This window comes from Passer domesticus, chromosome 16 (genome assembly GCF_036417665.1).
Source record: "Passer domesticus isolate bPasDom1 chromosome 16, bPasDom1.hap1, whole genome shotgun sequence".
In the NCBI taxonomy this organism is placed as follows: Eukaryota; Metazoa; Chordata; class Aves; order Passeriformes; family Passeridae; genus Passer; species Passer domesticus.
The window spans coordinates 10,265,908-10,279,309 of NC_087489.1; the positions used below are offsets into that span (position 1 = coordinate 10,265,908).

Below are 13,402 nucleotides of genomic sequence, written 5' to 3' on the forward strand. Positions count from 1 at the left end.
GGCAGCTCTGGGAATGGCTGCCTGTAGTGTACTGATGGATTTGCTAATCAAATCTCCTCTCCCAGTAACAGGAACTTGCATAATGAGAGAAGCTGCTCCTGAACAGAGCGATTCTGTGTGCCATGGAAGGAGGAGGACACTGCCAGGGCTGTCTGCTTTGCATGCAGCAGTTCAAGGGCCAGCTGACCCCTTTGCAGAACAGCAGTGCTCCCCCCCAGCTCGGAAGTCCCAACAGGAGTTCTGCTACAGTTGGCTTTACAATTGAGATATTCAATACATTTGGCCCAGATCCTCTGGTGGTTTAAACCCCACATGCTCCATTGGAGTTACCAGTGATTACTTCCACAAGTGGAGAACGTGGTCCTGGCTTGTCACAGACACAGAATAAAGCTACAGTAGCCCTTTCTTTAAATAAAATTAAATAACTGCACGTGGCACCAGCACACAACTTTAAATGTGCTTCTGCTGTTAAGAAAATAGCAAAGCACACCAGTGGTCACTTAAATTATTTATCTTCAACTAAAAAAAAAGAATAAAAATTTAAAATAGTACTGTTGATTTAAAAACCTCTTGGGAAACTGCATAATGTCTTCTCGTGCTATTTCTGAGGCTGAAAAAGTCACTTGCATGTGGACAGCACTATATATCCTCTTCAGCTGGCAGTGAAGGCTTGTGCTCCTGGAGGTCACTGGTGCCATTTTCGGATGCATCCAAGCTGCCCGGAGCTGACTCTGGAGGTGGGGGTTTGTAGAGTAAACAGGCCACTATGAAGAAGGTTGTCCCGAGAACCTGCAGCCATGGAAACACCCCGTTACTGTGTGCTCTCCCCCAAAACCAGGAGCCCACCCCGCATCTGCCATGAGCTTTGCTGACCAAGCTTTGGGGAGATGTTGGCCAGCCTGGGAAGCAGAGCAGCACTCAGAGCCAGAGGGGGTAAAAATCTGAATTTAGCCAGCCCCATAGCAATGGGAATTTGGAAAAGTTCGGCCCCACACAGACACCTGGAGCACAGTGCTGCATGAGCCAACACTGCCTCAGCCTTTTGCTGGAAGGCTTTTGAAAACCTCTTTATCACAGCAGCTGCTAAACACTACTATCTAGGGCAAGTGCTTGTTTGGGAGCAGTTAAAATGATGGTTTTCTGCTAATAAATAAAGCCCACAGCTCTGAGCTCTCTTATTTTCTAGCAGTGACTGGGGAATGGTTATTTACAGCCTGCCCACAATGCCATCCCTCACTCTCACTAATACACTGCACTTGGATATTTTACTCCATTTCTAGCAAAAATCACTTTGGTTGCTGTTGGAAGGAGGTATTTCATATGGTGCAATAGAAGCTGTAATCCTAGAAAATAATGGGAATTTAACAGAATGATGGTGTCTGGAGCACCATTACCTGATGAGAAGCTAACAGGGCTTTTGCCTTGCCTGAGAAATTTCTTGTGTGAAAATTTAATCTTGTCTGGGCGCGGGCCAGATCAGGGCAGCCCAATTTTGTAAAATTCTTTACAAGAGCAAAACATTATGTCCTAAAAACCTGTCTGCTTTACCAGGGAGTGGAGATAAGCAGCAGCATCACCTTGTAGACCAGTCCAGCGACGAGGGTGTATCGGCTCATGGCTGAGTTCTGGTAAACGTAGCAGGAGCCCTGCTCTCCACACTGGTCCTGCCAGAGCAGGCAGGATTTATCAATCATGGAGCCAAAGGCAATGGGGCCGGGGATTCCTCCTGTGGGCACAGAGAGGGCACCTTCAGTTCAGGCAGCACCTTGCAGAAAAGCACCAGGCTCTGCTGATACCATGATTAAGAGAACTCATCCTGCAGCATCCAGAGCCACCAGGTATCAAAAATAGTCTGGATTTCAAGATCTGAGAGTCCAGCAGGTCTTTTGGCCATCCTAACCTACACATTGCACAAGAGCCAAAAGACACTCACAGACCTCTGCTCCTTTTCCTTAAAATCAGGGCACATTGGCAGGACATTGAACCTCTGTCACCTGTGACATGTTACAGAACCCTTCATTCAGTTTGTAAGTCACATGCAAAGGGAATTAGGTTGTCCTGCATGAGAGAAAAAGAAAGCAAGCATCCTCCTTTTCAGCAGTGTGTCTCCTACTCCCTTCATTTCCAACCCAGTGTGCTTTATTCCTGGGTGACAGCTTGGCACACACCTCCCAGAACCACCAGGCCATTGTGGGGTGCAAATTCCCTTTGTTCCATACCTAGTGTTCGTACCACAATCCACTGGATCCCGAGTGCAAAGGACCTTTGTCTGTCAGAGACACACCTGGGGAGAAAAAGGGGTTTTAAAATGCTGCCAGGCTGCACCTCCCTGCTTCACAGCTCCAGGTCCTCAAGCCCAGCACAGGTGGGACCTCCATCCCTCTGGAGATTCAGGATCACCCCAGTGCAGTGTCCCTGCTGTAAATGTGTGTATCCCATGGCAGAGGACAAAGCTCCCAATGCTGAAATTTCCTTTCCCAGCTAGACTGGGACAGGAACTAATCCTGGTGTCTCCAGGCTGCCAGTAACTCAGTGGTTCCCATCACACCTTTCCCATGCTTGATCCAGCAGGAAAAAGCAGAGAGGAGGACATTGAGGCTTCTTGCAGTGCTGGCAGAGGACAAGGCCATCCCCTGCTTACCTCAGAGTGGCAGTCAGGGCAGGAATGCTGCTCAGGAAGGTGAAGAGGATGACCACGAACATGAAGCACAGGAGCAAGGGCTTTTTGTCACAGGAGGAGGTGCATTTCCCTGCCTCTGCTTTGCCAGAGCCAGGCAGGAGAGCTTTGTCAACACAGCTGCACTCTTGGTAGACCTGGGGAAAAAAGGCTGGTGGGAGCTCTGCTTGGAGAGTGTGGTGACAGTCAAAGCTTTAAAAATAAGAAATTCAGGGAGGGCAGAAAGCAGCTGGTTAGACTCCCAGAATGAAGCAGAAATCAAGCTGCATTTTTGACAAACCTCTGCTTGCAAACAGGTCAATCAAGCAAGGGAAATTCACTCTGCCAGGCAGCTGAGTATCACCTCTACCCTCCCTAAGCCTTTGCCTGACTCCATGAGCAACACGCTGGAAGGATGAGGAGGGGCATCATGCTCATTCAAGGCCCAAAAGGAGCACTAGGACAGAAATCAGGGGCTTACCAAGCTCCCTGCCCTGCCTGCCTGGGTGATTTTCCATGGATTTCAGCACAGTCTGACCCAGAATGAGGCAAAGATGATTGGACACAATGAGAGAAGCAAAGCAGGGTGACCTCAGAGTACCTCCTGCCTTCATCTCACGTGGTACCTGAGAGCATCCACCCTGCCCTGCCTGATTTTACAGATTTGCAGCAAAGCTCAAAAACCTTTTGCAGAGCCAGCCAAATCACTCCAGAGATGTGCCACCACCCTGTTCATGCACAGTGCTTCCAGACCTACCTTCTTCTCATTCCTGAGGTTTACAGACACACTTTTGCAGCCAGCGTGGCAGGGGGAGTAGTACATGATGCCATCAGTGCCACAGACAGGGCTGTAGGTGTCCTGCAAACAGCCACACTGGGCATTGCAGGCTGCTGTCAGGTTGAGGTGCCCACCTGGCAAAGCACTGAGGGAAACACAGCAGCAATCAGTGAGCAGCACTTTACAGGAGGAAATGGGGAGAGGAAAGGGCAGTGGGAGTTGTGATGGATCCCCAGGGAGCACAAAGCCAGGTTTGGAAAGGCTTTCATCCCACCAAATTTTAACCATGCCCTGGAGCTGTCTCTCCCACAGCCACCAAGGGAGTTTAAGTGACCAGCTCTTAGGGTGACACTCCCATTCAGAGAGGAGATTCCCACTTTTGGTCCAGTTTATCCCACTGGATAGAGATGGGGGCTGTTGCAAAGGCAGCTCAAGAGTGGAGTATCTCCCACCCACCCTGGTGCTGCTGATTTTCCTCCCCTTACTAACTAGGGAGCTTCTTCCCTAAACTCCATCTGACTGCAAAACTCAGGACATCTATTTTCTGTGTCTCACCCTCTGCCTGTAGGACTGACCAGACACCAAATTTCACCCCCAACACATCCACACAAGATGCCCCCAGCACTGTGTGTTTGTTACCCTGCTCTGACAGAGCCCCTCAGGACAGACAGACAGGGTGGTGGTCGTTACCTTCCATCGTACATCTGGGTTACTCCTGCCATGGGCATGTTAGGGCAGTGGATAAAAAAAATGAATATGGCCAGCAGACTTGACACTGTGCACAGCAAACACAACTTGATGATTCCTGAGCAGCGCAGTTTAAATTTATTCACGAGGAATCCTCCCAGGAATGTGCCTCCCCCTCCGGCTGGCACGACCAGATAACCTGAAAAAGAAGAGGAAAAAACCCACAAGTGAGTTTAGAAATGTCAGCAAGGAGTTTTCAGGTTTGAATACATTAATTGCAGTGTATTTTGCATACAAATGACTCCCTGCTTTCTGTGTGGCTTCTTGGTGCGAGTTCAGTGGATGTTGCTGCAGTGGGTGGTCCTCTGTAACAGCTCAGGTAATTTGGCATGAGCCAGTTACAGCAGCCAGAGATCTTAAAACCGACTCTTTTCCTGCCCAGAGATCTTAGAACTGATTCTTTGAGGAGCACATTGTAAGTGCTGATGCTTGTTGGACACCATTCCTTGGTCTATGTTACAGCACTTAGGTAAGAATCCTCACAGTTTCTGGATGCTGACAAAATATCCCCCCAGCTCTGACATCCCTCCTCAGAGGAAATGTTTAGCCAATGTTTCCTGGTGATGCACTAGGAGGAACTACAATTATTTTGCCTTCCTCTAGAGGGTAACAGATGGCTACAGGAGTGACACATTTCCTCCTGATGTCAGTAGATGCAGCTCTGGAAGTGCACTGGGTGTAGGTGTGCTGATAGGAAATGATCCCAGCTAACAGCTGAAGGGGATAACCAGTCCACAATTAAACTGCAAAGCATCTGTCTCCATTCTAAACAAGCTAAAAGCGCTCTTCTATTTGTTGGCAAAAATGGGAAAACATTGCAAAAACATGCTTTCTTTACCAAAAAAGGTGGCAGCTTCAGAGGCACTTAAACTAAACTGGGACTCCAGGAATTTGGGTCCAAACGTGGACATGCCAGCAATCAGGGTCGCTTCCGTTGCTCCTGCTAAGCAGAGGAAGATGAAGGTGGGGTTCTTCAGAAGTAGCAGCACTGACCTGGGAAGGACAAATATATTGGAATTGAATCACTCATTTCAGGCACATTTTGATTTCAGGTCTTCCCAGTCAGAAGGATCACATGTAAGATGAGGCAGCATCCCATCATCCTGCAACTCTTTGAAAGGAAAAACACCAAAAGGAAGATAATTGGGGTTTGAAGGAGCTTTTCCAGTCAGTGACACAGTGTATGTGTGTGATGTAACTCACACTAAGGGCACCCACAACTTCTACATGGATGATTTCATCAGGAATTTTCCAACATTTAGGGTCAGGATGAGTACTTTGTTTAAATGGGGCTATACTGAGAGGACATTACTCCTCACAAAATCTCCATAATTTCAAGGTTTTATTAGTGCCTGTTGGCAGATATCTTGGGACTCCTGACTCAACCAAGAGCAAATCTGTGCTACATCCTCACATACACACGTTACTTGTGCACCCACACTCTCAGAACAATAACAACCTCTGATAACCAGAGATGTTTTGTAACTCAGGGGAAATACCAAGCAAGCCTTTCTATATGGAGGAAACACCTCCAAGACACCTGAAAAACAGAAAGCAATCTTTCTGCCACAATCTAAGCCCAGTTTTACTTGAAGCTTAATGTACAAATTGAGTAACTCCATTTTACTTTGACCCGCTGGGATTTAGGAGAGAGCTGCAGATATGCCTGAGAAATTGCCATGTGTCATTTATATGCAGATCCAGCAGCAATTCCATCCCTGAGATGCATAAAGGCCCTCAGGCACAGGGAATGGTCTCAATTATCTCTCACTAGCTCGGATATTGGACTAAGAGGACTGACATTGCTTCTCAGGGCATGTTTTGTAACCAGCTTCAAATTTTGCCCCATGACTTCCCCCTAGCCAAGCCCAGGCCAGTGCCAGGGGTTATGCCATTGCTGGGATGGGCACAAATCCTGCAAGAGTGATGCCCTGGGATGCCCACAGAGCAGAAAGGCTCTGGTGGAAATGTGAGATCAGAGAAATCCTGTCTTGGTACGAGCAAGGGAGAGACGTGCTGAGGCTCAGACAGATTTATGCAACTTTACTCACATGGAGAATTGCATTACATCAAAAGAACAAAGAAGCTGAAACACAGAAATACCACACATTCCTACATTTTGATTACAGGGGGCTTTACACTGCCTAGCTCTTGGGATTAGTTTAATGTACTATTTTACTTTCCAGATTTTTTTGACTGCGCTTAATTTAGAAGCATAAAGCCTAATATTTTAATGAGAAAATGCTTGTAGATCTCGTGGCTGAGGCAAAAAACAGACAGTGCCTTCACCTTTTTACAGAGAAGAGTTTCTCCCTGGCACTAGTGTGACTTTCTGCCCACTGCCCAAAAGTTACAGGCTGGACTTGCACATAGGAAAATGCAAAGGAACTCCTTTCAGCAGTAAAGATAAGGATTTACTCAATTTAATCTGTCTGAAGACAGAAGATGTAGTTGTGAGGAGCTATGGCACATAAAACCTTACCAAAGACAGCACAAATGTTTTTATTACATCAGTAGGACTTTAAACCCATCCAGAAATCACCTCATTCTTGAATAGCCTCAGCAGTGCTCAGTTCTTGCAGCCAAAGGGATTTCAGGAGCCCCAGCACTGCAGAGAAGAATCCCACCTGCTAAAAAAGCTGATCCTCCAAGGCTTTACTTGGGGGGAAAAAATAGGAGCTCTTTTTACAAAATGGTTCTCTGAGTGGGCTGGGACCACCTGCATGATCAGAGCCTGCTCCTCTGAGCATGGCATGCCCAGAACACCCCAGATAAATGGATATTTACCCAATTTTACAGCATGTGAATGGGGGCTTTTCCAGCACAAAATGACACCCACTGTCACCAGCACCAAGGGAACAGAGGGCACCCTGTGCATCCCACAGAACATAAACCAACCTCCCTTTGTTCCACTTCATGGCTTTTCTAAGTCACACCCTGCACCTTATCCAGGAGTGATCAGTGAAATACTGACCACAGCTCCTTGTGCTGAAGCTCAGGGCTTGCCAGGCCAGGCAGTGATCCTCACAAACTCCACCCTGCAGCTTGCAGGGACAAAGCCAGCTCTGCATGCTCTCCTTTGAGTCCCTCTGCTCTGACAGGAGGGGTTACTCCATGACAGCAATCATATGGGAGCAGAGAAAGGAAAATGCTGCTCTATCAGGCCTTTTCAACCCAAGAGTTAATAGAGAAGTGTCTCCAGGGCAGAGGATTAGGCTGTATGGGCTGCATTCCTGTGAGCTCTCAGGCAGCACTGTGACTGCAGCAACTCACGAACCTCACTGAGAAAGGACCTGATGGCATGGAACAGTATTTTATTTCATCTGTATTTCTGCTTATCTTTGTGAGACTGTTACTGACTGTACTGTGAGAAAATGTGTGGCACACAGTCCCTGACCAACACAAAAGGAACAGGGAGTGTCCTTTGGCCTCGCCCTCCAGCCTGGTCCACGTGTCCCCAGGAGCTGCCTGCACAGATGGGATCTCCTCTTTAATGCAAGTTTCCAGAGCAGAAAGCCTTGAAGGCACTTCCCCTTCATTAATCAAAACCAGGGACCACAAAAGTCTGCTGGGTTCCTGCTTTCAAACCACACTGAGGTCTGAATTCTCTGATACAAGTTCCCACCTTTGGGGATTTATTATTGAGAAACAAGGTGTGAAAGATGCTCCTGGAGGAGGATTGTCTCTGTTCCTGCTGTCAAGACAGCAGAAACGGTGAGAGCTTTGTTCCAGACAAGCAAGAAAACATCAACCACTGAATTTCATCCCTCTCTGCTGCCCTGTTTGTGTTGGTTTTAGTCACAGACTTATCGTTATTTAAATGCAGGTTTTGAATTCAATTTCCGTGAGCAGAACAAGCCATGACCTCGGAAAATGGCACCCAGTCAAGAATGCCATTTAATAACAGCACTGAAGTCTGCTCAATGTAATATTCTTCATACAACTGCCTTAACCCCTGGTAAACTTCCTACAAAGTCTCCAAGCATTTCAGATGGGTGTGAGTTGTTGTGTTGACACAGCACAGCTCGACTGGTGCTGAAAATTCCTGTCCTGAGCACCTGTTCTGCTTCCATCCTCCTCTGCCAGCACGACAAAGACCACAACTAATGCTCAGAAGTGATTGTTGGCAGCAGCCTGGGGTTTAGCAACATCTTTGCAGGGAGCAGCCATCACACATGGATAAAATCTCCTCCCTAAAAACGGTCCTGGGAGAAATAATAATAAAAAAAAGGAAGAGCTCAACAGTGACAGATCCCCTCATTGACTGCAAAGTCCAAAAGGAATCAATATCCAGGTATCTGCAACATCCAGAGCCTCCATGCCAGCTAACCCCCTGCAATAAATAAAGCAGCACCTCTCCCCCTGCCCTCCATTACAATACAACTCAACACAACAACAAAAAAAATCATAAAATATTTCAAAAACCCGTAACAAAAACATGCGGTTAAAAGATCACATTTTATTTTGGCTCCTGCTTTGTTCTCATCACAGAGCTGAGCAGCAGCTCAAGATTAAGCAAGTTGCTGTGTCACTGCCTTGCTGGAGAGATAAGAAGTAGTAATACATAAAAGGTGGCTGGAAGATGTGAAGGCAAAAGAAAAAGAAAGGAAACCAAGAATAAAAGAGAAAAGGAACTGAAAGTTACAGTGTGGTATATTTTGTTCCCTGGGTTTGGAATGGAACTGTGAGAATCACAGGGCCTGTTTCATCTCGTTTCCCATTAAAAATGACAAAACAGGGATCTAACCCAAGTAAAAATAGAGGAAAGGAATAAAGCCCCGAGGGGCTGGGGAGGAGTGGCTGAATAACTGGGCCAGGTGAGGCCAGGCAGAAGCAGACAGGCAGAAATAATGCTGCTGGGGAGAGGGAGGGAGCTGGCACTGCCTGGGCATCTCCCATCACCTAAAGCTTGGCATCAAGCCCCTCTCAGCAAAACTCAGTGTGTGGCACAGCACTGCAGGTGGACAGGAGCTTCTGGAAACCCAGATGGGATCAGCCACTTGTCCCCTGCTCCCTCGTGTGATCCCCAGCTCCAGCTCAGCCTCTTTGCCAAGAGCTCCCAGACCTTGGCAGGACCAGGCACTTGGACACTGCTCTGCAAGAAAAGTGTCATTGCCTGAAGAAGGGCAACACCTTTGAGCTGGCAGGGCTGAAGGAAGCTCAGCTTGGGCGCTTACTCTCTCTCCCCTTTGCAGGGCTCCCTAACCTCTGTGTGGGGTGCTTTTCTCACCGAGGCAGATCTTTCACTGTTTTCCCAAAGTCTGGATCCGACGCTTTTTTGTGGCTGCCATCCTTCAGCTGGTGAGCCTCTGACACCCTCATAACGATGTAGCGCTGGGACCCTGCAAAGGAGAGGCAGAGGGAACCAGGAGAGCGTCAGACACGGCCTGTGGATGCCACCAAAACCATGGATTTGCAGGGGAAAACACAGCGTGACATCCTCCCCCCACCAACAGCCGCAAGGGAGAAGCAGTAACAGAGGCAGCTGGAAAGCCAAAGGGGTGCAATCCATTTAGGAATCACAACTTAACCACAGGAAGCTGCTCCTCTGCTCCCACATCCCCAGCCAGGCACGTGCAGGAGCAGGAAGCCCCACGAGCACCGCGCAGCCCCAGCCCCACACCCCGAGCCCAGGAGCAGCCCCGTACCTGGGAGGCGCTGGGGGTAGCCCAGGATGGGGATGGAGATGAGGAGGGAGGCGGCCCCAGCCCCCAGGAAGCCGATCCACCAGGCCCCCACCCACAGCGTGTTCTCGGGGGCCATGTCGGTCCTGCAAGGGCGAAGCCAAAGGGACACAAGGGAGAGAGGTGATGGTTGGGGATGGAGCAGGGCAGCTCCAAGGGCCTCTCCCCGAGGCTGGCAGGGGCCAAGGGGGTGACAGCAAAGGACACTGAGTGATCTGATGGGGTGCCTCGTCCACCATTCCTCCAGCCTCAGCACAGCCTCACCAGAGCACAGCGCGAGCCCAGGAAATCACACAGTTTCATTCTCATTTAATCTCAGGTTTGCACATGCACCTCACTGCTTTTCAGTTGTGTTCTGAGGGTTGCCAAGATCCTTGCTCCACCCCAAAAACACCCTCTGCAAGAAAGCTGGTTGAAATAACTCACTTCTTCCCCTGGAAACCCATTCCCCCTTTTTAATCCATTCATCTGGTCTAGTAAATGATGTCCCTGCCTAAGGCAGAGGGGTTGGAACTGGATGATCACTAAGGTCCCTTCCAACCCAAAGCATTCTGTGATTCTATCATCTACCAAAGAGCCTGGAAGGAAAGAATAAAAAATCACAAATACTACAAAGCAAGGAGGGACTAAGCATCCTGGTGGGATGACTGGGAGGGCGAGCAGCACTGCTGGGAGCACCACCTCATCAGGGAACTCATTCAAGAAATTCACCTGCTGCTCACAGCCTCATTAGCACAGGCAGTGCAGCGTGAGGAAGGATTTAAGCTGACAGGTTTGTCAGCAATTTCTCTACAGCAGCAGCACTAATGCAAACCACCCTTCCAGCCTCCCTGCCTGCAGACACACCACCCCACACCCCAGGCACACTTCCACCCAGCCACCAGCTCATTGCTCCAGATCATTGGTATTATTTTTTTCTACCCCAAAGGAAACACAGAGCAGAAAGGGAAAGGAACAAGATTTTTTTTTAGCGACTTACTCTCTGCCAATTTCAGTATAAATATTTAGAAACATTCCTCCTACCAGATAACCCGCTGCAGGCCCAAGGATTGCAGCAGTGTAGAAAACAGCTGAAAGGGAAAACAAGTCGTGTTAGACAACGTCAGCCAGGGATCCCCAGTGCGATTCCCTCCTGGATGCAGGATGCTCAGCCTCTGGCTGCCTCACATTCTTCCCACTAAACCACCAAGACACAAACCCAGATCATTCCAACAAGTTTTTGTCTCACGCTTCTCTTCCAGGGAAGCTTTTGCATCCAACCTGGGAAGTTTTACAGTATGGGGCAGGCAAAATTGGTTCAGAATTAAACCATATTTAGCAGGGATGCTGCTGATCCCATTGCCACATCCTGACTGCCACAGCAATGAGCAGCAGGACCCTCTCCCCACTGACAACACAAAATGTCTACACTAAACACAGCACCACTGGTACTTATTACAGTTTGCTGTTAGAAAGATCATCACCTAGCTGATGATCTCCTTGTGATCTCCTGCCCACACTACACAGCCTTCTGACACAGCATGGGCAGACTGACACATTTTGAAATTGCTAAAAGATCACCCTTTTGGCACTTTCACCAACAGGACTGTGTTTGGCAGCTGCTGAGTGACCAGTGATGCAGAGGAGTGAGCTGAGCCTCTTCTCTTGGCTGTGCTTTGCACCAGCAGCAGCTGAGCAGCCCAGTGACCATCCCTGCTGTGCTGAGGCCTGAAGGGATGATGATCTAAGGATTTAGATTAGATATAAATGATGGTGATAAAACACTGGCACAGGCTGCCCAAACAGGTGGTGGATGTTCCATCCCCTGACACATTCAAGGTCAGATTGGATGTGTCTCTGAGCTACCTGATCAAGTTGAACGTGTCCCTTCTCATTGGACTAGATGACCTTTAAAGGTCCTTTTGCCCAAATCACGCTGTGATTCTCTGTCCCCTTGCACAGATGGGGGTATGGCCTCGTGGCTGTCTGCCAGTCATGCTAATGCCACATGGGCTGGCCCCACGCCAGGAGCAGGAGGCACTCCCCACCTACACGGCATGAGCTGCAGGAGGAAAAACACCCAACTGAGCTCACAGGTTTCCTCCTGGCAAATAATCAAAACCTCCCCAACAGCTGCCACATCCCCCTGAGTTTCACCTCACCCCTCAACTGGAAGAAAAAGCTGAGCAGTGTTGGAAGAGGTGCTCCCAGTGTGGGCTGGAGATGATAAAGGACCATGACCTCTCCCTCCCACCACCCTGCTGCCAAGGGGCTGGAGCTGCCCTTCACCCCACTCACCAATGTACACAGGGGAGTAGTTGGTCTTGACGTTTTCATCTAGGTAGGTGACGCCGAGCGTGTAGAGCGGCGTGGCTCCCATCCCGTGCAGGAACTGCCCCAGCATGAAGACAAACCTGTAGCCAGAGAGGCTGGAGGCAGCCTGGGAGCAGGGCAGGCTCTGGTTCCCCCCGCAGACGCCCACCTGGGCCGCCGAGCGCGCCTCGTACTGCCCCGTGGTGAAGTGGGGCAGGGCGAAGAGCAGGGAGCCCAGGCCCATGACCAGCACGCCCCAGCCCAGCCAGCGGGGCTTGTGGCCATTGCCCCCGAAGTAGCTGACGAAGGTGAGGCAGACGCAGGCCGCGATGTCGTAGGAGCTGGCGATCAGCCCGCTCTGGTAACTGCGCAGGTCGAAGCGGCGCTCGATGGAGGTGATGACGGTGTTGATGAAGCCGTTCACGGTCATGCCCTGCAGGAAGGAGGCCACGCAGAGGAAGAACAAGACCCCTTTGGATGTGTTGCAGAGCTGCAGGCAGCCGGGGGTGAAGCCCCCCCAGCCGCAGGCCAGTTCCTCCCCTTCAGCAGACACGTATTTGATCCCTTCTTCGAACGGCGTCTCCTCCTGTGCCGGGCTGGGCACGCAGAGGGGCTCGGCACAGGAGCCCGAGGGGCTGGGAGCCCCCGAGGACGCGAGGCCATTGCTCAGGGGGGTGCTGCAGCCATCGTCCCCGCTCGCTGTGCCCGCCGGCCGGCCGGCCTCGCCGCGATGAGGGGACGGGCGGGAGAAGTCGAGGGGCTGAGCGAAGCAAAAGCCATTTTCTCTGGTGGAGTTCTGGGGCATTGCCATGAACGGGAATGCAGAGTCCAGTGGCGGGTCGAGGTGGGCTGGTGGCCAGGGTGGCTTTGCGGGGCAGCGAGGAGCAGCCTGTCCAGTAGATGCAATTTTCAGCACTTACTTCAGTAGGGAGACTGTTAAAGTCTGAGCCAAGACCATTCTGATCTGTGCAAAGAGAATTTTTACATGCTTTTATTAACCATGCTCAAACCACTCAAATATTCTTCTTCCCCCTCCCATTTTATTTTAAATAAGTGTAAGCATTTCACTGTGCATTTCACCCAGTCATGTGCTTCCACCATGGAATGTGCTGGTACCTCAGGTGTCAGGGCATCACCAACATTACAGAAAAGAACAAAATATTCAAGAGTCTTAAAAGAAAAGCACCTCTAAGGCAGTGTCCCCACCCACTGAAGCCCCTTACCCCTCCTCTGATAAAGACCTGG

General features: G+C 49.8%; 1 protein-coding gene across 1 annotated transcript; it reads right to left on the minus strand.

Moving 5' to 3' along the window:
• Window positions 1–300: 300 nt before the first annotated feature.
• On the minus strand, window positions 301–13,115 carry SLCO4A1 (solute carrier organic anion transporter family member 4A1). Its single transcript, XM_064391411.1, has 11 exons — window positions 12,143–13,115; window positions 10,845–10,935; window positions 9,830–9,951; window positions 9,412–9,523; window positions 5,020–5,174; window positions 4,125–4,320; window positions 3,414–3,579; window positions 2,642–2,814; window positions 2,220–2,284; window positions 1,578–1,726; window positions 301–789 (listed from the first exon to the last, which is right to left on the minus strand). The coding sequence occupies exons 1-11, from the start codon at window positions 12,966–12,968 to the stop codon at window positions 640–642; spliced, it is 2,205 nt and encodes a 734-aa protein (XP_064247481.1). The 5' UTR covers window positions 12,969–13,115; the 3' UTR covers window positions 301–639.
• Between the last annotated feature and the right edge of the window lie 287 nt (window positions 13,116–13,402).

Excerpts from the sequence above, each read along its gene's own strand:
- SLCO4A1 (XM_064391411.1), bottom strand. The coding sequence starts at position 12,968 with ATGGCAATGCCCCAGAACTCCACCAGAGAAAATGGCTTTTGCTTCGCT. Across the intron at positions 9,524-9,829 it reads CTACCCCCAGCGCCTCCCAG|GGTCCCAGCGCTACATCGTT; the intron begins GTACGGGGCTGC and ends TCTCCTTTGCAG. Across the intron at positions 1,727-2,219 it reads GATTGTGGTACGAACACTAG|GAGGAATCCCCGGCCCCATT; the intron begins GTATGGAACAAA and ends CTGTGCCCACAG.